This window comes from Falco cherrug, chromosome 6, assembly GCF_023634085.1.
Source record: "Falco cherrug isolate bFalChe1 chromosome 6, bFalChe1.pri, whole genome shotgun sequence".
NCBI classification, from domain to species: domain Eukaryota; kingdom Metazoa; phylum Chordata; class Aves; order Falconiformes; family Falconidae; genus Falco; species Falco cherrug.
The window spans coordinates 38,328,069-38,350,332 of record NC_073702.1 but is presented as its reverse complement, the minus strand read 5'-3'; the positions used below and the strand labels follow the sequence as shown (position 1 = coordinate 38,350,332).

The window sequence follows — 22,264 nt, the reverse complement described above, 5'->3', positions numbered from 1 at the left end:
TCTATCTTAAGGGATGCTTCACATCCTGAGCTCCCAGGAAATGTAGAATTAAATTGGTTCTATAAAATTTCCCAGGCTAGGGAAATGTATATGCCGTTGGTCCTTCGTGGGTATATGTGTCCTGATGGAGCTGAAAATTCTGGTTTACACAAGTTACCTGTTTCCTTTCTATATATTTAATCTTACAGAAGCACATGTACACTTAACAAAGTGTCAAAATTTTAAAGCTGCCTGTAATTCCACCTCTGCACATGCATGTTCTCTGCTATATATTTTTAAATACAGCTCTCTTATCAAGTAAAAACATGCACCACAAGTTCTGAAAATATTGAAGTAAACATTAATGCTTCTGTTACATTCCCTAACTATGTAATCTATGGGATTTAATCAAATTAAACAGTGCAGTGTACTGACTACATAGTGGAGCCAAAGAAGTTTTATATCTAATAGATTCCCAAATTCCGTTTCCTTGCAGTCTTAGTATTTTCTTAATGTTAGGGTTTTTTCCTTAATGAAAATTACGCCTTTATAGTAACAATATCTTTTTCTGCCTGCTGTAGGAATTGATAGAGAATGTAGTAACTGTTGCAGAAAATACCGCTGATGAACTTGCTCGCAGTGATGGCCGAGAAGTCCAACTGGAAGAGGATCCTGACTTGCAGCTACCTTTTCTTTTACCAGAAGATGGCTATTCCTGTGATGTTGTCAGAAATGTTCCAAGTGGTTTACAAGAATTTTTAGATCCACTCTGCCAGAGAGGTTTGTTCTAGTTCTTCTGTTGTTTTACAATGATCATCTTTTTTTGGTGTAGTGAATACAGAATACAAAATATATTTTAGTTAAATGTAAACAACTTTCTTTTTCTTTATGTATGTTTCAGTCTTCTTAGACTGTTCTTCAAGTGTTTACTTTTGCAACCCATAAAAGTATGCAGGATTTGTCAATCATTACCCTCTCTCCCTGTCCATTTAATTCACTTTCAAGGTTCTAAATGAACAGTGCTGAGTTACTGGTGCCTGCTGAAACTTTGTTTTGCCTTTCCTCCAGACCTTTTTTGGATTATGGTGCTAAAGCAACAAAAATTTAAATAAATGCAAATTTTCTAATACTTCAACCATTTCGCAGTCAACTTACTTTTAAGGCTAATGTGAATTAAATAGTGAAATCACTTTTTTTACTCATCAGCTTCTCCCATAAACATTAAAAATCCATGAGCTTAAAATAGTTCTTTTCATGTTCATCAATTAAAACTGTATGGTTTGGGCATTTCATAGTCCAACAAAATTTGAAATGACAAGTGGAGAGCTCTTGTGGTTGGAGAAAAGTGACCTAAACCAGAGAACATAAAGCAGGGGGTCTGTCAGAGCATTTATGGTGAATGAACAAGTTATGATTCTTATCTTCTGCTACTCAATTTTATTAGAAGCTTTTTTGGGTTTTGTTTCTTTATAAGTTAGTGCTTAAAAAGCAGTTGCTTAAAAATTTCCACAGGAATATTGTGGTAAGCAGAAAAGCAAAGGAAGCTATCAACAAAGCAGACTTGCTGTATCCTACAGTGAAGTTCTGTCATTGTTGTTTTCAACTTAGTTTATAGAAAAGCCATATTATTGCATTTAAAAAACAAAAACAAAAACAAAAAAAACCCCAAAAAAACCAAACCTAGGAAACTGTTTTGAAAGTACAGTGAGTTAGAGTGGATGTAGTCTTTGAGACTAAAAGGAGACTCCAGGCGAAGCCCCATCTCTGCAAAGTTAATGCTGTGGCTGATTAGCTAGACTCTCCGCAAAGCAGAAGATTTCTGTGGTGCTGTCTTATTCAGAGTTCTGGTGGCTTGTGTTCTAAAAGATGACTTGGTGTTTCGTGTCTCTTGAGTCTGGTTGGTACAAGCAATATTTTGCAGCCCAAGAGTTTTCTGTGAGCTTGTAGTGTGTTTAAGTCTGTTTCGCAGCAGCAGGAGCTACAAAACCGTAGGATTTTGTAGATACTATAAAATAGCAGTGAAGCGCATAATGGCATCTAAGATGCAAGATTCCACATACTAATGAAATACCAAATAGCAGTATTTATCTTTTTATTTCCTTGTGGCATGCTATTTTATTTTAATTAACGTCTTGAGAAAATACCATTACTATGTTGATGTTACTTTCTCTTTTAGGTTTTTGTAGATTAACCCCTCATTCACGGTCACCAGGCACGTGGACAATATACTTTGAAGGTGCAGACTATGAAAGTCACCTGTCACATGAGAATGCTGAGCTAGTAAGTATTGATTCAGTGACCAAGGGTCAAAACTGCTATCTCAGCAAGCCATCGTTTTTTATGTGATGAGTTTTAATCCTTATTAGGAAGAACAGGTTTAGTCATTAAAAATGAAGTTCATCAGTGGTTTGGTGAATTTAGAGAACTATTTCTGTAAGTCTTTTTTTTTCTAGGCTGTGGCATGATAGAATTCTCAGGTAAGCAAGCTTTGTCTGTTATGTTCTTCCACCCTGAGGGTAAACAGTGAAGAAATTCCTTTTAAACATGGGCAAAAATATATATGGACATGTATCTGTAAATGATTTGTAATGTGAATGGAGCTGCAGGGTGCTTTTATTTATAAACCAGCAGTTACCAACTAAATGTTTAGTATTTAGTTGTAATCTGGTACTTTTTTTTCCCTGCTAGGTGTTTAGGAAAAAATACTTAGTTTTCCTTTGCATTATACTTACTAACAAAGCATTTCACTTCAGTGTGAGGGTGGGGTTTTTACTGTTGTAGGTTTCCTTAAGGGTTTTTTTGGTGTTGAGTGGGTCTTTTTGTTGGTTTTTTGGTGTTTTGCTTGGGGTTTTTTTTGAATATGTAATAACCAAGAATGTCAAAGTTTACAGAACAACTTGGTTTTGGAAAGATGGTAGCTTTATGTGAAATAACTTTTAGAGCAACTGAACAGAAATAGCTTCATATTTATAATTATTATTTCAATGAAATCAGGAAGATCAGCATGAAACTAGAATGATGTTCCCAAGGCCTGCTATGAAAAATACTTGTCACTCACTATCCAGAGGGACTTTAAAGCTTCATTTACTCTGTTCAGAACCCAACATTTGTTATATGACATTACACGGTCTTGCTGCAAGTGGCCTGAAGAACATGTTTATTTGCAGAAGAGAGCATCTCCTAAATCTGTATGACTGGTACAGCAGAGCTCAGTCTTGAATTGATCAGCCAGGATCTGCAGGCTGGTTATCTTGGTAAACGGGCATTTGACTACGGAAAATATAACAGACGTTCTTGAGACATGTTCTTCTTCCTCCCTTTTGTTGCTTTAAAGAAAGGCATGTTTTAGAGCTAGTGGAAGCAAAAAGCATCTGAAGTTATACTAGGTACTTCCTATTCCTCATACTATGTATGAAAAAACTAAAAATAGAGTTCTTCCTTTAAAAGGCTTGATAAAGAAATGGAGGGTGAGTGGATGCTACTATTTCATTCTTCCATGGAAATGGACACCATGTAAAACTGTTCAAATAATCTGATCTAATCATTCTTTTGTTTGGTGCTTGTATGGTAGTTGAATGTGCTGAGCCTGAGAGTTCTAAAAGACTTTAGGTGTCTGAGCAGTGCTGTAAATGCCACTTCACAAATCACCTCTTGGTGCAACATGTCTACATAATTTAAATACAAGGTAAATGTTCCAGTTTAGAGCTGTGATGTTTTTTGGTTTGGTTTTTTTTTTTTTTTTCCCCCTCCCCAAGTCAAAACTATTCTCCCAATTCAGTTCCGCTGCTGTTGGTAGCCTGGGGAATTGCCCAGGCTGGGCAGTCCTCAGATTTTTCTGAAGAATTTGTTTTATTCTTAGACCAAGAGAGAAATTCAGTATAGACTAATGGCAAAGTTATGTCCCCAGTGGCTTACGTTTTCCAGTATGTGTTTTTTGTTGAATTAGTTTAATAATGTTTCTATTTAAATCAATGGTAAAAATGTTAAATAGAGTAGGAACAGATTCTGTTCTTCCGCCATCCTTGGCACAGGAGTGCTAGAATATTCCTAGCTTTAAAACTAATTGCTTTTCTAATACTTGAACTTAATAACAAAGTTTTAATATTTTAAAAATGAATTTCCTTTTATCATTTTAATTTTTCGTGGGTCTTGTGGAACTTGTGGTTATGTTTTAATATGAATACAAGCTAAGGTACTTTAACTTGCATGCTTTAGCTAATGAAGACTGGCAACTTTTTGAGCAGATGGAACTGGCAATGTTGAAAGATAGAAACACATTATTGAACACATGAGGTTCTGTATTTGAGTTACAGAGTTTTCAGATGTGAAATTTTTTGGAACTTCCTTTCAAGGCTTTAACACTACCTTTTGAAATTAATTGGCCCTTTAATATCTCACATAATTATCTTCTAGATGCAGCACTAAAAACAGGAACTCTGTAGATCACCCTCACCTTTCTGATAGCAGCCTACTGAGTCTGAACTTCAGATTTCATTAAAAGTTACTACAGTTTCAAAGACCTGTTACATTTCAAATTGTGAATCATTAATAATCTCTTTACTGAATTGGAGAAGGAGAAACAATTGGTAGACTTCAAAGCTTTGGCAGTACTTGTAACACGGGTGTAGTACTTGATAATGTGAATCCATATTAATCAAATGTTAGAGATTCTACATTCTAAAATGGAGTACCAGACATATTATTTAGGATGAGATCTTCTGCTGCATTAACAACTTAATTTTCATTGTAGATGAACTATTTTGCACAGTGATTTTCCTAGCCTGGCAGTGAATGTGAACTCTTGTCTTTTTTTCTTCCTTCCCCTTCCCTGTTTGATAGGCTCAGCCTTTGAGGAAAGAACCTGAGATTATCACTGTAACACTGAAAAAACAAAATGGAATGGGCCTGAGCATTGTTGCTGCCAAGGTACGGAAGTCAATTTGTTTAAGTGTTATTGAAAAAAGCTTTTTTTTTAAATCAGTCTACTGTGGAAGAGGTTAATGGCAGAATCTGTTTCCCTTAAGTTTGTTGCGCACATCATGTTGATCATACTTCTTTTCTGGCTGGGGAATGTGTGTGAATGTTGTGAACAATACAAGAGGAAACATAATACAGATGTAGTTACTATGGCATTTAAGTTTAAACCTCTACTGTAGGTTTATTCGAATAATTTTTCAGAACCAAGAATTGGCCATATTATCTAATGGAATTAATAAACAGGCTTATCTAGCACTTCTGCTGAAAAGTAGCAGAAGTACCTAGGAAAGAAAAGCAAGAAATACAAACAATAAAAATGTGTGGGGTTTTTATTTGATGAGTAAATAAGTCAGCTATATATGTTGAAAGTTTGTATACTTTCTGGTGTGAGGACATCTTATCTTTTGCACAGTGTACAGATCCTGCGTGTGTGACTTCAGTTTTGCTTCTTTATAGTAGAGAGCTACAGCGTGTTAAGTAGCATGGTGAAGGAGGGTGTAACTCTTGCCCCAACTTGCCAAAATTGTGGGTGTTTGCTACTCTTAGTAGCACTAGATAGTAATGTATAGAATGCACATACAACTCCAGCCACCAGATGGAAGACTCCACTAGTTGGTTGGTTTTGCATTATTAACTGGGTCACATAGCACACATAGTCTTTGAGTTTTAAGCTTGTTATAAATTATGCAGTGGTAATACCCAAAAACCCTTGTTGTAATTATGTGGTGTACAACAGATAGAACAAGTCTTTCCTAATGTCTTTTTCAGTGTCTAGTACCTGAAACTTCAGCGTACTGTAGTCCTCCTTGGCACTTAATGCATGGGCTGAAAACGTTGTTTCACTGCTTTTAAGTTACCTCACATAAATAATTGCTTCTAAACAGAGCTTTTTTTTTTTTTCCCTACCAACTTTGCTCATTTCATAGTCCATTCTTAAAACTGTAATCTTGCATGGTACCAGCTTTTAAGATTTATTTCTGACATCTGTAAAGGAATACCAGGTGTCAGGTGTATGTTGCTGACACTCTGAAGTTACTGAGGAAACAATTCAGGATCTGAAAAATGTAACTCAATATTTTGCTCTCTGTTTTGGTGGAGTAGGCTAATAATTTGAGAAGCAAATACTAGATTTTGACCAGATAAAATATTTGTCAGATTTCTGACTGCCATCTGCATTTCTGTTGAATATTTCAAAATGTGAAGTGATTTTTTTTTTCCTACTTTAAACTGTGAAATCTGATTTCTCATGTAGAGAGAAGCAGAATATAATGAGGAGGAAGTTTCCCTTTTCACTGGAGGTGGCTGGCTTCTATACATTGTTTTAACAACTGACACTCTTAACTTCTGTTAGCAGTATGTAACAGTGCTACTGGTCAGTGTATAAGCTTGGTTTGAAAGTTTTTTTACAAGTTACTTAACCAAATTCATGATTTCTTTAGCACAATCAGCAATGAAAGTGGCAGTCTTCATTTTGGCACAGTTGCAGAAACAGTCACAGGTTCAGGCATTTCATCTTGCTGCTGTGTGCCTACCACAACATTGGAATTCTGGTTTTAAAATAGTTCTGTCTTAAATCTCGATCTGAAATAAGCAAGAGGCAGATATTTATTTTAGTGTCAGTGTATGTAGAATAGAAATTTTTGCTTAATTTGAAGTCAGCAGAATGTTCATTGGATAGAAATAATCATCTTGCATTGGAAGTGTTTAAATGTAGTAGTTAAACGGGATTATTTCCAAGAGGTTATTTCAAGGGATTCAAAGTTGCTTATTGTAAGTAATTAATGGCTTGTTTTTCCTCTAATAGGTTTCATAAAAAACAATGCAGTAAGGAGGAATACACAGGCATTAATTTTCTCAATGTGGCCAAAGCAGAACAGATTAGAGAATTGAGTAAGCGTGACTAAGAAGCTAGCGATAATGTGTGGATTTTTTTCTTTCTGTTCCTGTCTTGTTGACTTTTACTACTAATTTTTCCAGCGTGTTTCAAGTCATGTTTCTTTTACCAGCATAAAAATGAAAATTCTCTTTTTTTTTTCCCTTGGCTAAGGAAAATGGAGGAGGAAGTTCAGTGGACTATTTGTTAAAATTTTCTAAACATGAACTGGATATGGATAGAATATCTGAAATGAGAGGGAGGGGCAGGTGTGAGAACAGATTTAGAATTTCCTAACTTTTTTAACAGTAAAAGGTTGGCTATCAAATGCTTGTATGAAGGTACTTTACAGTTGGAGAAATGAAAGCTCATGTTCAATTTCTGAAATACACAGTTACTGCTGCCATGCACAGCATCCCAGTTTGATTGTTGACCTAATTACATTTATTGAACTATTGGTTTCTAGAGTGCTTCAAAAGTGCTGTAATAAAAGAAATTGCAGCGGCTGGTGAACAGGTGGCCCTGCTCCAACCAGGGAAAGACAGCCCTGAATCTATTCAGCTTTGGTTAGGAAAAGTTGGGGTTTTTTCTATGATACGACAAAATAGTTGCTCTCAGTAACATACTGTGAAAATGTCTTTGCATATCAGCCCTGACCTGCCTGCCTTGTTAAGTCTTAATGGGCTCCTCATACTTGTCACTGGCTTTGGGTGAAGTGTGTTAAAATGCAGTTTGGTAATATTCTAGAAATAGATAAACTGGGCAGATTCTCATAGATTGTAAAGAAAAAATAATTCCTACTGACAGCTTTTCTTCCTTCCACCCATTTGCGAAAAGCGTAGACTTTTCTAAGTAATCTGTGCTCATCTCTGAGGAAACATCTAATGGATTTATAATTTGATAATTCTTTGATTTTTTTATTAGTTTGCAGGGTTTTGTAGATAAATAAAAGCTGTGCCAATTTAAAGTTTTTAATCAGAAAATTAGATAACCATACCTTACCCCCTTCCACACCAAATGTTCTTAATTACCAAATGATTGTCACACCTTCTCTGCTGCAATCAGGAAAAGATGCTTGGAGTTGAAGCTGAGGTTATACAAGCAGAGAAGTGATGCAAGTTGCATTGAAATACTGTGCACCTGCTTATTCTTAAGATAGATGGTTTCATTTTGTGATACTAGGTGATTGCAAACACATTGACATTCACGTAAAAACAAAATAAAACCAAAGGAGGTGAGTCAAGGAGTATATGAAAATGTTAGGTCCCTGGGGAACCCTGTACTTGATCCTCTGTCCACCTAATGACAGGTGAAATGTTTTAAGTGTGTTACTTCTATTTAAATAAATTATGAGTGGCTGTGAAATAGAAGTTTTAATGGCCTGCCAGGAGTGCTGCAGAGAGCAGAAATGCTGTGCCTCACCTAGTTCACCTCACTTTGCTGTAAGGGTGTTTTCTGAGGCAGGACAGCCCCTTTGAGCAACGATGTAGTAAGCATGTACACTATATGGATAGATATCAGGGAAAACAAGTTAGTTGTGAAACAACTGTTAGCTGCCAGAGCACTGTAAACAGTGTTGTGTTTGTTTGGGGTTTGTTTTGGTTTTGTTTTGTTGGTTTTTTTTTTTAATTTGGAAAATACCTAACAGCATTTCTTAAACAGAGTACTTTACAGGGATTTTTATGTAAAGTTAAATTCTATAGCTTCACATGTGATTCAAAAAGGTAACTTGTTCTGCCCTCTTGTAGGTGTTGCATGTTTTCTTTCAGTGTTACTCCTGAACCTTTATTGGCAGTAGCTTTTGTAATAGGTATATGGAAATACAGTTGGTAGGAGTGGTTGGGCATCGGGAACAGTATTGCTTTTTGAGGTTGTGTGCAGACTTTGGTTGCTCTAACCCTGAAAGATGTTTTGATGTTAAAAGCTGCCTGACTCCCAACCACGTTGTGGTTAAGTTTTTATGAAATCCAGATGATTTGGAAGCAGCGTGTGCATACAGTTTACTTTAAAAATATATTGCTTTTTGGGGGCTTTCGCATGTGACTTCTTAGCCATCTGTGGGCCAGCACATTACTTCCTGTTTAATTTGGAGGGTTTTTTTCTTTTGTACAAGAGGGCTCCCTTTTTGTTTTTTCTAGCAGCTCTCGAAGTTGGATAAAGCCTCTAAAGTAAATGGAAGTCAGAACAGCATAACTGATTACGTAAGAGTCTGAATATTGTATTGGCTATAGCTGGTGTTGATAAACGCTACACTGTGTCATAGCATCCAGCTCCGAGTTATCTTGATGGGTATCTTGGAAAATCCAGCAGACTAGAGCGGTGGTTGCTGTTGAGGGCTGGAAGAGAAGTGGAGAATTGTTTTTTTTCTTTCAAGGATCTGTAGTCCCGGAGATCAAAATGTGGTTTTCTGTTGTTGGAAGAACAGAATCCATGGTAAGTCTGTTCAGGTTTCTGTTGGGACTGTTTTTCTCTGAAGTTTTAAATACTATCCCTGTACTTTTTCCTGCTCTCTTGCTTGTTTAAACCTGCCAGTAGTCATTTCTTCGTGTAGCAACAATGTAATACAGCATGCAGTTAAATATAGTCAGATGTTAGTACCTAACTTTCTAAAATCTAGAAAGAAAAAACTAATTTTTTAGCTTGTTCTTCATATGCACTTCTCAAATTTGTGGAAGTGACTATTAATATTTAAAGTTTCAGGTGTAATAACTACTGTTTTACTGTGGCAGAGCATGAATAGCATGACCTGTGATCTGTTTACTTGTCATATTAGTTGGCTTTTATCCAGGTTCCTCTAAAAATCTGTTTTCCTCTTATAAAGTCTTAGTAGAATAATTAAATTGACATCCCAAACAGTATATATAAGATTTTTCATACTCTGTAGACCCTTCTGAAAAGATCATGCAGATACATTGCAGTTAGGATATCTTACACGTTCAACACCTTCACAGAGGCATTTAAATTCTGTTTAGATTGCTACTGCAAAAAGGAAAGGACTATGATTTAATTCTTTAAGGTATGACACACTTCTGCTTCTTGCTCAGTCATCTGTCATCAGTGTAACAGAAAAAAGTTACCTTAAAATATATATAAGCACCTTAAAATACATATGTATACGCCCCTACTGGCACATAAATCAGAGTGTATTTTCTAGAGTTTTTTAACAAATGGTCAGATTATATATTTGCATAGTGATTGCTTAAATAGGAAGAAATGGTGATAAGGTATTTCTTTTTTAATAGAAGCATTTCAAACACTGAATGTGACAGTTAATATTCTGGGGATGGGGCTTACGTTTCTGAAAACAAATGCGTGGAATTTTTAAGCATAAATCATTTGTATTATTTGGCAGCCTTGTTTGTTCTTAAGGTTTAATTAAACCATTCTAAGTTGCTTTATTTTCTAAACTGTTGCTTGTGATTTTACATTTGACAGTCAATTTAAAATGTTGAATTTAAGGAGGGTTTAAGACTATCAGGGATATCAATTTCAATGTGAAATTTTTCTGAAAGTTTGTTCTACACTATCTTGGAGGTGATCTGTGTAGAAGGAACAGGCTTAAACATTCACTTAAAAGTCTTATTTTTACCCAGAAAATTGAAAATTGAGTTTATAGTTAATAATACCGATAACATGATGTAAAAATTTGATTCTCTCTACTCTGCATTTGCAAATATAGACTGTTGGTGGGATATTTTTTTTTTAACTGTTTCTTAGCTTTTTATTTGTGCTCCCGGTCTTAAGGTTTCTTAAGATTTCAGATCCTTTAGTATCTGAAGTCTTCTTGTGACTGTGCTTTCTAAGTATTCAAGGCAAATTTTTGCCCTTTCCTCTCTGCATGAATTAGTTGAAACGTTTGAGAAGATTTAGTTGTTGATTTGTTTTTTTAATGTTTGATACTAATTCCCATCAGCAGTCTGAGCTACTGATATTGCCTAACAGGGTTCTTAGGAGGAACTTAAAGTAAAAATACAGTATTTAATTGTCTTTTCCAGCACAATTGTCTTAGTCTCACAGGTATAAGATAATATGTAATTTGCCAGTTAATCTTAATCATGAACAGTGAAGTAGTTACATGTTAGCAATTTGCCTGTTTCTCGTTGATTCATAACTTCCAGCAGGAGTTTTGGTTAAATTTGGTACCCTGTAGATGCTCTATAAAATTTTGCTAATGCTTTCATATGCTGTGTAAAAACTAAAGCTTGTGCCAACACAGCATGGTTTTTCTTCTCACTAGCTGTGAGACCACAGCTCTGTGCAAGTAGAGCGTGTTTGGGTTTTTTATTCGCTTGTATTTAGATTGATACTGCAAATGGGTCACCCAGGCACTTGTATTTAATGCCTTCTTGGAGCAAAGCAGGTTTTAAAATTCATGTGCCTGTTCCTTTTTGCACTAATACCTTCTGTATGCAGGTCCTTGCTAGCAAGCCTGCAAAAGTTATAGTGCACATATGCTTTAGCTAGAATTCCTCTACCAGACTTCATTTAATTCTGGCATTCAAGTAGCTTCCAAAATTCTGTTTAGATACATGTTAAAAGAGTGTGTTAATTTTTTACATTTTTTACTCCTATTAATGAAAAAGACTTTCAGAAGTTAGTCTGTGTAGACTTTCTCCTGTATGAATAATACTCTCAGTTGGAGTAGAAATTTAGGTGCTTAATATTACGTGATAGTCTATGCATCAATACTGGATTAAGTTGATCCATCTGAAACTGCAGAGCAGCATTATGTGGAAGGTTGTGCTGTGGGGTTTTTTCAGCTGTAATTTGTCCTTAGTTGCAGAACCAAGAGCCATTTCTTTGAAGAAGCGCAGAAATACAGGGTGGTGTTTTGTCTAAAATAGATTGCCCAGTATGTCTTGCCTGTGAAGTCCTATCCACAGACCTAATTAAGCTGAGGCATTAGTTCAGAGTTGTCTTAACAGGGAAGAGCACAACAGAATCTGCCATACGACTTGTAGATTTGTACTTCACTCTAAATAGCCCTTAGTCTGTCACTGCTCATAGAGTATTTGCAGCAACCATACATTTAAAAGTTAACCCTTGTTTGGGGAAATAGAGCTCAAGCAATGTATTTTCCTTGAGCTCAACAAAAGTTGTTTCCTTTGAAACAAAAGTGAAATGGAATCAAACAGGCCCATGTATTTAATTTCTTTTGTTAAAAATTAAGAGTGCTTTTATGCATCTGTAGAATGTCATATGGATATTAAGTCACAGCATTTATAATAATGAAAGATATTTCCTTTTCAGAAAGGTTTAGAAATTTGCCTAGTCTTTTATGAATGTCATATATTAAACATTTCCCATTACTTACCAATTTTCCTGTTTCATGAGAATAAGAATAAAGTACAATTAGGTAGGAACTGCTGCATACTTGATTCCGGTCTCAGAATGAGACTTTTTGCCGGTTGTTTTAGCTGGCTCATTTAGTTGCTTTGGTTCTCATCAAAGAAGGCATCTTGTAGAAGCACTCAGTTTCCAGAGTGTGAGAGAAATCATGCTGTTACAAATTAATGTACTTCTGTCTAGCGCAGAAGACACTGCATGTATTTGTGTCAGCAAGCCTGCTTGCCATGTTTATGCAATTGCCTTAGTAAGGTTTCTGAATACCATAATTTATTTGGTTTGGTTTTGTTCATTTGTTTCTTCGTTGTTTTTGTTGAGGGGGTTGTTGGTCTTTTATTTTTTTTGAAAAAAAGACTACATATGCACAAGACTACTTCATATTTTATTAATGCCGTTTCAGGAAGTTTGTTGCAGAACATCCTGGCTTTTTTGGTCTTATCTCCTGGCAAGAGCATGCTTTAGGAAGAGAGAGGGTATATTCACTTGCGTGCTTTGTGTGCAAGTCAATTGATTGCAAACGTTCTTGTATAAAAAAAGTAACAAGTAACCCTTATTCCATTAATGAGAACAACAAAACTCTTCAGTCCTTTAGTCCTCTGAGGCTACTTGTAAATAAAACCTCTGGATACACTGCGTATAAAGTTTCTAGGTTGTCAGATGCTTCAGAGTCCCACGATGTTGTACTGCTTGCAGTCTTGCATTGCTTTCTTTAAGAGTAAGACACCGATTTTTAACCTGTTTTCCCACCCGGTGCAACTTAAAGCTGCAACAGAGTTCATGGATGTTAATTGCTTGATGTTTCTTTACCTGTGAATAATGTTGATTGTCACCAAAGTTTGAATCTCCACTGCCTTTTTTTGTTTAACTGGAAATATTTTGCCCACTTGTGACTGTAGTTTGTACAGCTCCAGAAATGTTTGGTGTTGTGCCTGCCCCCTTCCTCCTGGAGGAGAGTTTGAGAGTGGACAGCAGAAGTTTACATATGTGGACCATGGATCAATTTTAAAGTTCTTTTTAAGTCAGGGTATGACATGACTCAGATGTTGTAGGCATAGTATATTCAGTATATAAAGTAGATAAACACGTACTCATACAGGTACAACCTACAAAATGCATGATGCTTTAGGGAATGTGAGTGTTTAGGTGATCAGAAACCTCTGCTTTTGCCTCCTAGAGAGTACGTCTGTAAACTGGCTGCATAGTTTAGTAAACTGGTATTCTTCAAAATGCTTATAAGCTTGGGTTATTTAAATGCTTCTAGACTAATTACTTGCCAGGGAGGTCAGACTGAGATTTGATTCTGTTGCATAAACTTGCCTTCAAGGATGTTTATAAAAAACTTACAGAGATCTTCTATGTAAACGTAAGAGTCTGGAATCAGAGAATTAGCCTTGATAAAAATCAGTAAGATCTACTCTGAGTATAGGCAGATAAAAGATTTCAGGCTTGATGGCTGGTGTCAGGCTTGGTAGCTACATTTCTGTCCTGTTTTCTTTGGAAACATTTTAGTTGCAGGGATTCATTCTGTTTTTCAAACTGCTTCATTTCTATAAAATACAACGGGAGCTTAACAAAATAGACCAACTTGGGGAAACAGTGTCATCCTTGAAATGTTATGAGATACTGAGTCCTAATATTTCAGCTAGGCATATTTGTGTATGTATATACGTACACATATATTTTATATCTACATTATTAAAATGAAAACGTTCTTGGATTTTGCATATTTATGCACATATTTTAAAAGTCTTGGAAATTATTTATTTTTTAAAAATCTCCAATGGTGTATGTGAACTATTGGGAGTATTTTGACATGTAACCTTGTTATCTGAAGCCACTTAAATTGGAATATTACTTTGAAAAGGTTAGTAAGTGGATGACACTTTTTTTTGTGGATTCAGTTCAACAATAATTGCAAAGTGAAGATACCTTCACTTCAGGACTATTTTTTCATATTACCATTTATGTGGAGCTTGAAACCATTTAAATACTTGTGTATTTAAGACAGAAATCTTCAAATCAGTATTGAAAGGTTTAGAGTTCCTTGCTTTTTATGTAAATAATAGTAGTTTTTAATACGCATAGTATTTTTAAAAAATTGTTATTGAAGTGTGTTTTTTTCTTTAATCAGATGTGCTTCTACTAGTTTTTACTGGAAGCTGTTCATCGCTCCGGTTTTATTGTAGTGATAAAGTATGTGAAGCAAAACAGGTATGGGCAAATGACGGTTTAGAACAAGTAATGACAAGACCTTATTGTTAATTGTCTGGAGCATTACCGGTTTGGTTAGGTGCCGTACCAGCAGATACGTTTTGCACATCCATAGTTTTTCCTTAATTACTTAATACTACTATTCTGCTGTCATTCCTAACAACTGGAGAAGTGGTTTTTTAGTAGTTTTCAGAGTTTTAATTCTAGTTGTATGTACTGAAATAACTAGGTCATCCTATAGATCTACTAAACTGCAAGAATATTACTAGCCTTGCAGAAAGTGCAGCTAGTTTGTGATCCACTGTTGTGTTTTTATCCTGGCCAGTAACTAGGCACCAGCCAGCCCTCGCTCACTCCCCCCTGATGGGATGGGGGAGAGAATCGGAAGGGTGAAAGTGAGAAAACTCGTGAGTTGAGGTAAAGGCAGTTTAATGGGTAAAGCAAAAGCTGCCCACCCAAGCAAAGCAAAATAAGGAATGAATTCATCCCTTCTTATCAGCAGGCAGGGTTCAGCCATCTCCAGGAAAAAGGGCTCTATCATCTTAATACCATCACTCCAGATGTCCTCTCCTTCCTTCTTCCCCAGCTTTATATGCTGAGCGTGACATCGTTTGGTACAGGATATCCCTGAGGTCAGTTGGGGTCAGCTGTCCCAGCTGTGTCCCCTCCCACCTTCTTGTGCCTACCCACCCACCCCCCAGCCTACTTGCTGGTAGGGTGGCGTGAGAAGCAGAAAAGTCCTTGACTTTGTGTAGCACTGCCCAGCAGCAGCAAAAGCATCTCTGCATTATCAAGGCTGTTTGTAGTGGAAATCTAAAACACAGCCCCATACTAGCTACTATGAAGAAAATTAACTCTGTCCCAGCCAAAACCAGCACATCCACCTAAGCTATTTGGGGGGCACGATGTTTGAGGACGGGAGTAGCTTAACTGCTGAGAAGATATCACCTCGTCAACAGATGTGGACCTTCATTCCCACTCTGATACCTGTAGATTGGGGTACTGGTGGGGCTGCATGGGGTGTCAGCACCTCCAGCCCATCATGCTGCTGGTGGCAGGTCCCCACGTGGCATGGCATGGGTGGCTACCCTGTGAACCCAACTGCGTGTTGATGCTTACTGGAAGAAGCTGCCTGTTGTTTCCACCATGCCATTATGGCTGCTTGTCCTGGCAAATACCAGATGGGATTTCATCTGCCTGCTTTTAATGCTTCCATAGTGACTGAGTCACCAGCTCGTGGGCTGGCTGTGACGCTGCCATTAGGAAGACTGTATGCTGCTTTATATACAGTTGCACTATATAGCATGTTCCAATTATATGACTGATGTAACGTGTGTGAGCCAAAGTTTCCTGTGTTTGTTACTGACAAGGAAGTCTTATAAAACTCATCTTGTGACATAACAACACTAGCAATAAAATCTGTTCTCCTCAAATACTTCCTTTAATTCCGTCACTTTTATGAATTCATTAGTACTGTAGTCTTGGACAGCCTAAATTTTACATTCTTCTAGAAGCAGCTGTTTCTTTTTTCAGATCACTGTAGTTCATCTCATTCTTTTCTTTGTTGGTCTGATTACTCCATAGAACTATCTGCAGGTTTTTTTTTTTTTAATGCTGCCTCTTCTATTTCTGTAGTTCTCATAGTAATCTTTTAAACAAATGCTGTGTTTTGGGCACAATCCTGTTAGAGCAAGGAGGGGCTTGTGAAATAACTCTAATTGTGAAAACAAGTATGGACTACTGTACTCTGATGTGTTGCTTGATAGATGGCCCAGATGATAAGCAGATGTGATGGAAGATCACTTGTTTCTTGTTAGGCTGTCTCAAAAGCTGAGGTTAGGTCACATTATCCAACTCAGTCCTTTGACAACTTTTAACATTGTAGAATCTTTGTACTCAAGCAGAGAATACTACCGGGCTTAAAAGGGGCAAATACCCATTTAAACGTCAGGTATGAAATCTTTGTGTACCTTTGTCTGCCATAAATCTTAGTCAGCTGAGCATATTTTTGTGGTTTTTTTTTCCTTTTGACACATTAAATGCATGATTGATTTGCCTCTGTTATATCAACTTTGTTTTCCTTCCATTCTTCTGCTCCCAGCAAACTTCCAGATTTTTTTAAGGTTGCAGTCTGTGTGACTTGAAGAGTGGAAATCCTGTAAACAAACCTAATATATGGGGGGGGTGTCTTATTTTATTCACCTTCCAGGTTCATAAGTATATTATACCAGCATTCCAGAGACTGAAGTTGTACAGAGTGGAGGTGCCAAAATTTGCTCTTTTAACTTCTATAGATTGCCAGACTTGCATGAGTTTTCAGAACTTTTCTGGTCTTTCAGGCCCTACAGGAAGTAATTGAGACAATTAGTTTGTTTAGATAATTTATTATTTACCAAATTCTTTTATATTGGGTGATATGTCCTGGGATACTAACTGAAGTTTTCCAGTTCTCCTACTGCTTAATTAGAAGACACATATAAATGAAAGTTTACAGAGTTTTTGTTACTCCTTAATTTTCCAAATATAAGTACATAACAAGTACTTTTTTTAATTACTAGAGAAGAATATGTATGTATGTGTATATATAAAGACATACATGTCGGTATATACCAATACTATTTATATTATATATGTAATAAATTTTAAAAGTTGTATCTCAGGTGAGATTTTAATGTTAACCCTTTTTTTGCTGGCTCCAGTCTGTCTGAATTCATTAATCTCCAAAACAGAGAGGTATTTTTCAAAATAACTAAAAGCTACTATTTACTTGTTCATTAAATCCTCTGCTAGTTTAGTATTTATGCATGTTGTTTTGTGGTTTGGGAATATAACCTGCAATTTTAGGGTTTTTTTTCTTCAAACAGATCAGAGTGTTTTGCTTTGAAAAGAATTGATTTAGGGGGTATGTTAATGTTTTTTTCTGATGAGTTCATAGTGTTCTGGTGTTGAATTAGAATATCAATGTATTTTACGGTGTTTGGGAGTTGAATTGCAATATTTATTACATGCATATACTTCAGATGAAAAAAATTCAATGGCAGCTTGTGTGTAGGGTCTCCTCGGTTATTTGAGAGGGTCCCATGTCAATTCAACTACAAACCATCAGAAAAATAAGAAACTCTTGTTATACTTAAGTTTTCTTTCTGTGGATTAGACAGATTGGAACATAGCTAAACATAGTTGAACAATGCTTACAATAAACCTAGGGCCTAATTAGTACCACTTCAATAATTTGAAGTTTTCATTTAATTTCAAGTGATGAGTTAGATTTGTATGGACTATGTAACCCGTGTCCTACAAACAGCATTTATGTGAAACTCCCAGCAGTCATCATCATCCAAATGTGTAATAAACTTAACAAGCTTCTGTGTGTTTTATTTATGTCCTCAGGTTGTAATTTTAGAGTCTGTCTTGTAAGATTTTTCTGAATGTGTTGATGTTCTGTGATAAGAACTATTTAAAACTAGGCTACTATGACAAAAATAAAGGTAGTCCTCTTTTCTGAAAGATTACCTATCTTTATCCTGTCCCACTTTAAATATTGTTACACAGTGTATGTGGGCCGCACAGATGCAGTAAAGCCAGATCTAAGGCAAATAGAACTTCTGTTGAGTTTTAATTGCTGGATTTATTGGTAGTATTTCATACCTCAGGTTTTTGCTTACCCTCTTGACTTGTAGCTCCCTTTGTTCTTGCTCTCAATGAGGACTTATTGTTTATTTACTTTTTACAAGGTAGTGTGGTCACTTAAATATTTCCCATACGTTCTTTTTCTTCATTTAGATTTAGGATAAAGACCTGAGTTGCCATTCTAAGTAGATTCCTGTATGCAGAACTGTCCTGTGCTTGCCTTTACCTCCCAAGTAGGATTAGAAGATATATTAAAATTCCATCTAAATGTGAAAGTTTCCCATTGTCATAGAATTCCAGCAGCAACCCATAAGTCATAGTAAATTTAGGATTAATTATTTTCATACTCTGAGAAATCAAGGGCATGCCAGACTTGCAAGTGCAGTATGTTAACATCTTTCACCTTGCGCTGTTTTAAAGCACTAAACTACTTTAAGATGATTAGAAAACTTTATACAGGTATTGCATCTCATACAAATGCATGACTTCATTCTGGTTACTGGAGCTCATTGTTTTCCTCAGTTTCCCATGTGTGTTGGCTTCATCCATCTTAGAAATGAGTAAGTCTAAGCATGGAGAAGATAATTTTCAAGAATCTTTCCATGTTTTCACTCAGACCTAATTAAACTTCCGGGGGGGGGGGGGGGGGGGGGGGGAAGTGGGACATTTTTATCCTATTGTGTAATTACATCAGTTATTTTTTGTGTGGTGTTATTTTTTAACAGCATGCATTTGCTTCAGTTCTAGATATGCTGTTTCATCTCCATCCCTTGCCAAAGTTCGGATGATTTGTATTTTTTTATGTTTAGAAGGGAATGGGTGGGCCTTGGCAGAGCTGGGAAGTGTCCTTTGGGTGCACTTGCCATGCAAGCTATCAGAAGCTTAAGACACAGATTTTTTTTCCCACTGTCTAGTTTGCTCCTCTGTGTGGGAATCTGCATATGTGGGGTTTTGTGGGTTTTTTTGGTTTTGCGATTGTTTTGGGACTCTGTTTCCACTAGAATACTGTTGCTGTGTGGGCGCTGCTCAGAGCTGCTTGACAAGTCAGTAGGTGACCTATAGTAGGATTTAGGAATTCAAAACAGTTTAAATTGTTGGGTTAAAAATCACATTATTCACCAAATAGTGAAGTCTAAGTGCAGCAGAGAAACTGATTATTTTATGTCACGCTGTTTTAGCCTACTTGGGAATTACTTGGGCAGTGTTTAAACTGAAATACTCTGTTAGGTCAAACTCCCTTGGCATATTTTTTTTTTTTTATTGCTTATTAAAAAGAAGAATTTCCTGTTGGAAGTTCACAGATGTGCTCTAAAAATGGGTGAGTGTTCTTATTTTCCTTCTCAAAGACTGCTTTTGGGTTTGTAGCAGTGAAAAGCCTGGTTCAGGGTCTGATGTGAAAAGCCTACCTGATATTTGCCCTACATATTCACAGCCCCTGGCAATTGCGGATTTGTTAGCGCCAGGAATAGGGTTGCTGTAACCTGACAAAAGCTGGCACAACAGCCTAACAATAATGTCAGCCCCCTTTTATTGATCCAGGCCCCTCCGAGAAGCCCCCTCCCCTGTATGGTTATGAACCGTCGCTCTGTGCTGTAAAGAGTTGGAGGAAGCTGATTTGGTTGAAAACAAAGCTGTTCTTTAGGAGGAGGGGGACTGGGGGTGGGAGTCAGTTTAGTCTTCAGCCAGGTCTGTGATGGGACCTGCCATGACACGGTAGTGCCTGCGCAGGTCTGAGCGCAAGACAGCATGGGACCAGACAGGTGGGCATCTTTCTGACACTGTATGAGTGCATTGCTAATGTCATTGTAATTAATTTAATATAACATTAAAAAATACCGAAATGTGTGAACAGTGCTGCACTGCTGGCCTCCAGATTTCGTTCTCTGTGCTTTATGCACTTTTTTGTGATCTGGGTTGTTCTTTCATATTATTTAACTGTGTTGTAAAAGCGTAGAATGGAGGTGTTACTCATTTTGAAGCTTAGGTCTAATGTACTTGAGTTATCAGAATTTTTAATTATCATGTTCCCTTTCTTCAGTCCACAGTTCGCTGTTCATCTAATTCTAATCAGCTAACACCTTCCTTATAAAACTACTTTTGGCTATGCATTGTAACAACAGATATCATTTAGAGCTAAACAAATGGGGTCTCCAGAGTAGAGTGTTATGCTCATGCAGTTCAGTTCAGGAGTATTTTCACCCAGGTGAAATGAAGCAGCAGTAGTAGGTTTGGGTTTTTTCCAGTTACACAATTTCAAAATTTTCCTTAAATTATTACTTAAGGGAAAGGATTTCCAAATTTTGTCCACAAGAGAAGTACTATCACTTCACTTTCTGCAAAGATTATGGGGAAAAGTCAGTTCAAGTATGAAAGAAAACAGGTAAGTTGATAGCACTAGAGAGTTTACTACTGTGGATGAGGCTTTTTTTAATCTAGAATTTACTGCATTATTTTTTGAAAAAATATTTGGAAAAGCTTTTGGCGTTTTGTAGTTGGCTCTGTATATTTGAGAAAATGTGTGGTAGGTTCTGGTATGTTAATCTTGGGCGGGGGGCAAAAACCATCTTTTCTATGCTTACTACATTCTTGCCTTCCACAGTCATCTAACCTCTCTACAGTTGTGTTCCTTCTGTTCAGACTAACCGCTTTAGAGATAAAGTTAAATGAAAGTAATGTTTCACGTATTATTACTGATCCACACATGTCATTGCTCTGTCTGTTCGTAGGGAAATAGTTTTAGTTCTGTTGATCTTCACGTTCCTTTGAAAGGAAACAGGTTAATAAGCAGTTTACAAAGAAACCTGTTTTATTGTAATGTCAGTAAATTATAGGAGAAAGATCCATGTGACGTGCATGAGAATTTTGCTCACTTTGGAGTTTAGTATGCATGTCTAACTATATATTAACATCCTTTTTATGCCCTTAGTAACTGTACCTTTCCTTCTAATGCATTCTCCTAGAAGGTGGAGCTGAAACAAAATTAAGTCTGTTTCAATAGAAATTAAAAATTTGGATTCAAATTACTATAAAGCTTAAGGTAAAAGTTGAAGGAAGATGTGTTAACTCTGAGGATGGTTAATGAGCAGTCTTCCCAAGCATAAGTGAGAGCACAGGCATGTTGTTACAAACATATTAAATGGCATGTGAACTAGGCAGAGAAGGAAGTCATTTGTCCTAATAATATGCGAGTAGATGTGATAGCTGATGAAGATGTTTTAATGTAATCTGAACAGATTTATTTGCAAATCATTTTTTATGCTTTCAAAATTCATTAGTTTTGTATTAAGCGAGATGACTTGGAGCTAACACATCTGCTCATAATTCCTCTTGAAAGAACAGGAAAGGGATTGACAAACTGTATAGGCTTCATAAAAACATTTAAAAAGAAGAAACAAGGAGTAAAATGCCAGCTCATTGAAATCATAATGAAGAATTACTGTAAGGCTAAAGAGTACAGGAACAGTTAGAGCAAAAATCCATCTGGGTCAGTATGCTCCAAATATGGGTTATTTAGCCAAAGTACAGAACAAAAAAAAATTAAGATGATTCCTCCTGGTTTCTAGCTTTCTGTAACTTCAGAATTTATTTCTGTGTGCCTTATATCTGTATCTTGCTGCTGCTGCTGCTTCTCTGAAAGCCCTTAAAGGGCCATACCATGAGCCTGTGATCTTTTTTGTGCATGTTTACACTTTGGCATCTACAGCAGTCTTGTTCCTGGCAGTTTCTCAATGTAATTATGAAATCCTACAGAAAATGTTTTTGCTTTTGGTTGGGGTTTTTTGTTTTGTGTTTTGTGTATGTTCTTGGGTTTTGGTTTTTACTGTTTAAAATACACTATCTGTGACAGGATGAGTAAGAAAGCTTTCTTTGTTGACTGATGAGAGAGATGATAAACAACCCAATCTGTGCCACTTACAGTCCCGTAGACCTTCACTTCCTTGATTGTTGCTAAGATAAGGAGTCGGTGTCTATTTATTTGGTTCTCTTAAGAAAGCTATTCCATTTTTTTGATCACCCTTGTTATCCTCTCAGCCTCATTGTTCTGCTGGTGTCATTTTGTAAGGGAGAGATCAGAATTAGAGTTTTCTAATGTGAGCCTTTAGGTTTTAGTAACAACGGGTTTTTTTGTTCTTTTTCTGTTAGTTCTGTTGGCTTCCAGATATTTCAGGTTATGTGTGAAGGTGGATCTGAAAGCAGTGATTAAAAAGATCTTTCTCTGAGTTAAAGCCAGTTTATAAACTATTATAA

The 22,264-nt window shown here is 36.5% G+C and overlaps 1 protein-coding gene across 29 annotated transcripts in view; it reads left to right on the top strand.

The window, feature by feature from the left end:
* The window catches only part of AFDN (afadin, adherens junction formation factor), a 131,727-nt gene that overhangs the window by 82,689 nt on the left and 26,774 nt on the right, over positions 1 to 22,264 (top strand). For all 29 annotated transcript variants that reach the window (XR_008732690.1, XM_055713141.1, XM_055713135.1 and 26 more), the window contains 3 exons: positions 561 to 759; positions 2,156 to 2,259; positions 4,819 to 4,905. Coding sequence is in view for 28 of the 29 variants with exons in the window: in XM_055713141.1 (XP_055569116.1) it covers positions 561 to 759; positions 2,156 to 2,259; positions 4,819 to 4,905 (390 nt within the window). In the remaining variant the exon portion in view is untranslated. The remainder of the gene's footprint in view (positions 1 to 560; positions 760 to 2,155; positions 2,260 to 4,818; positions 4,906 to 22,264) is intronic.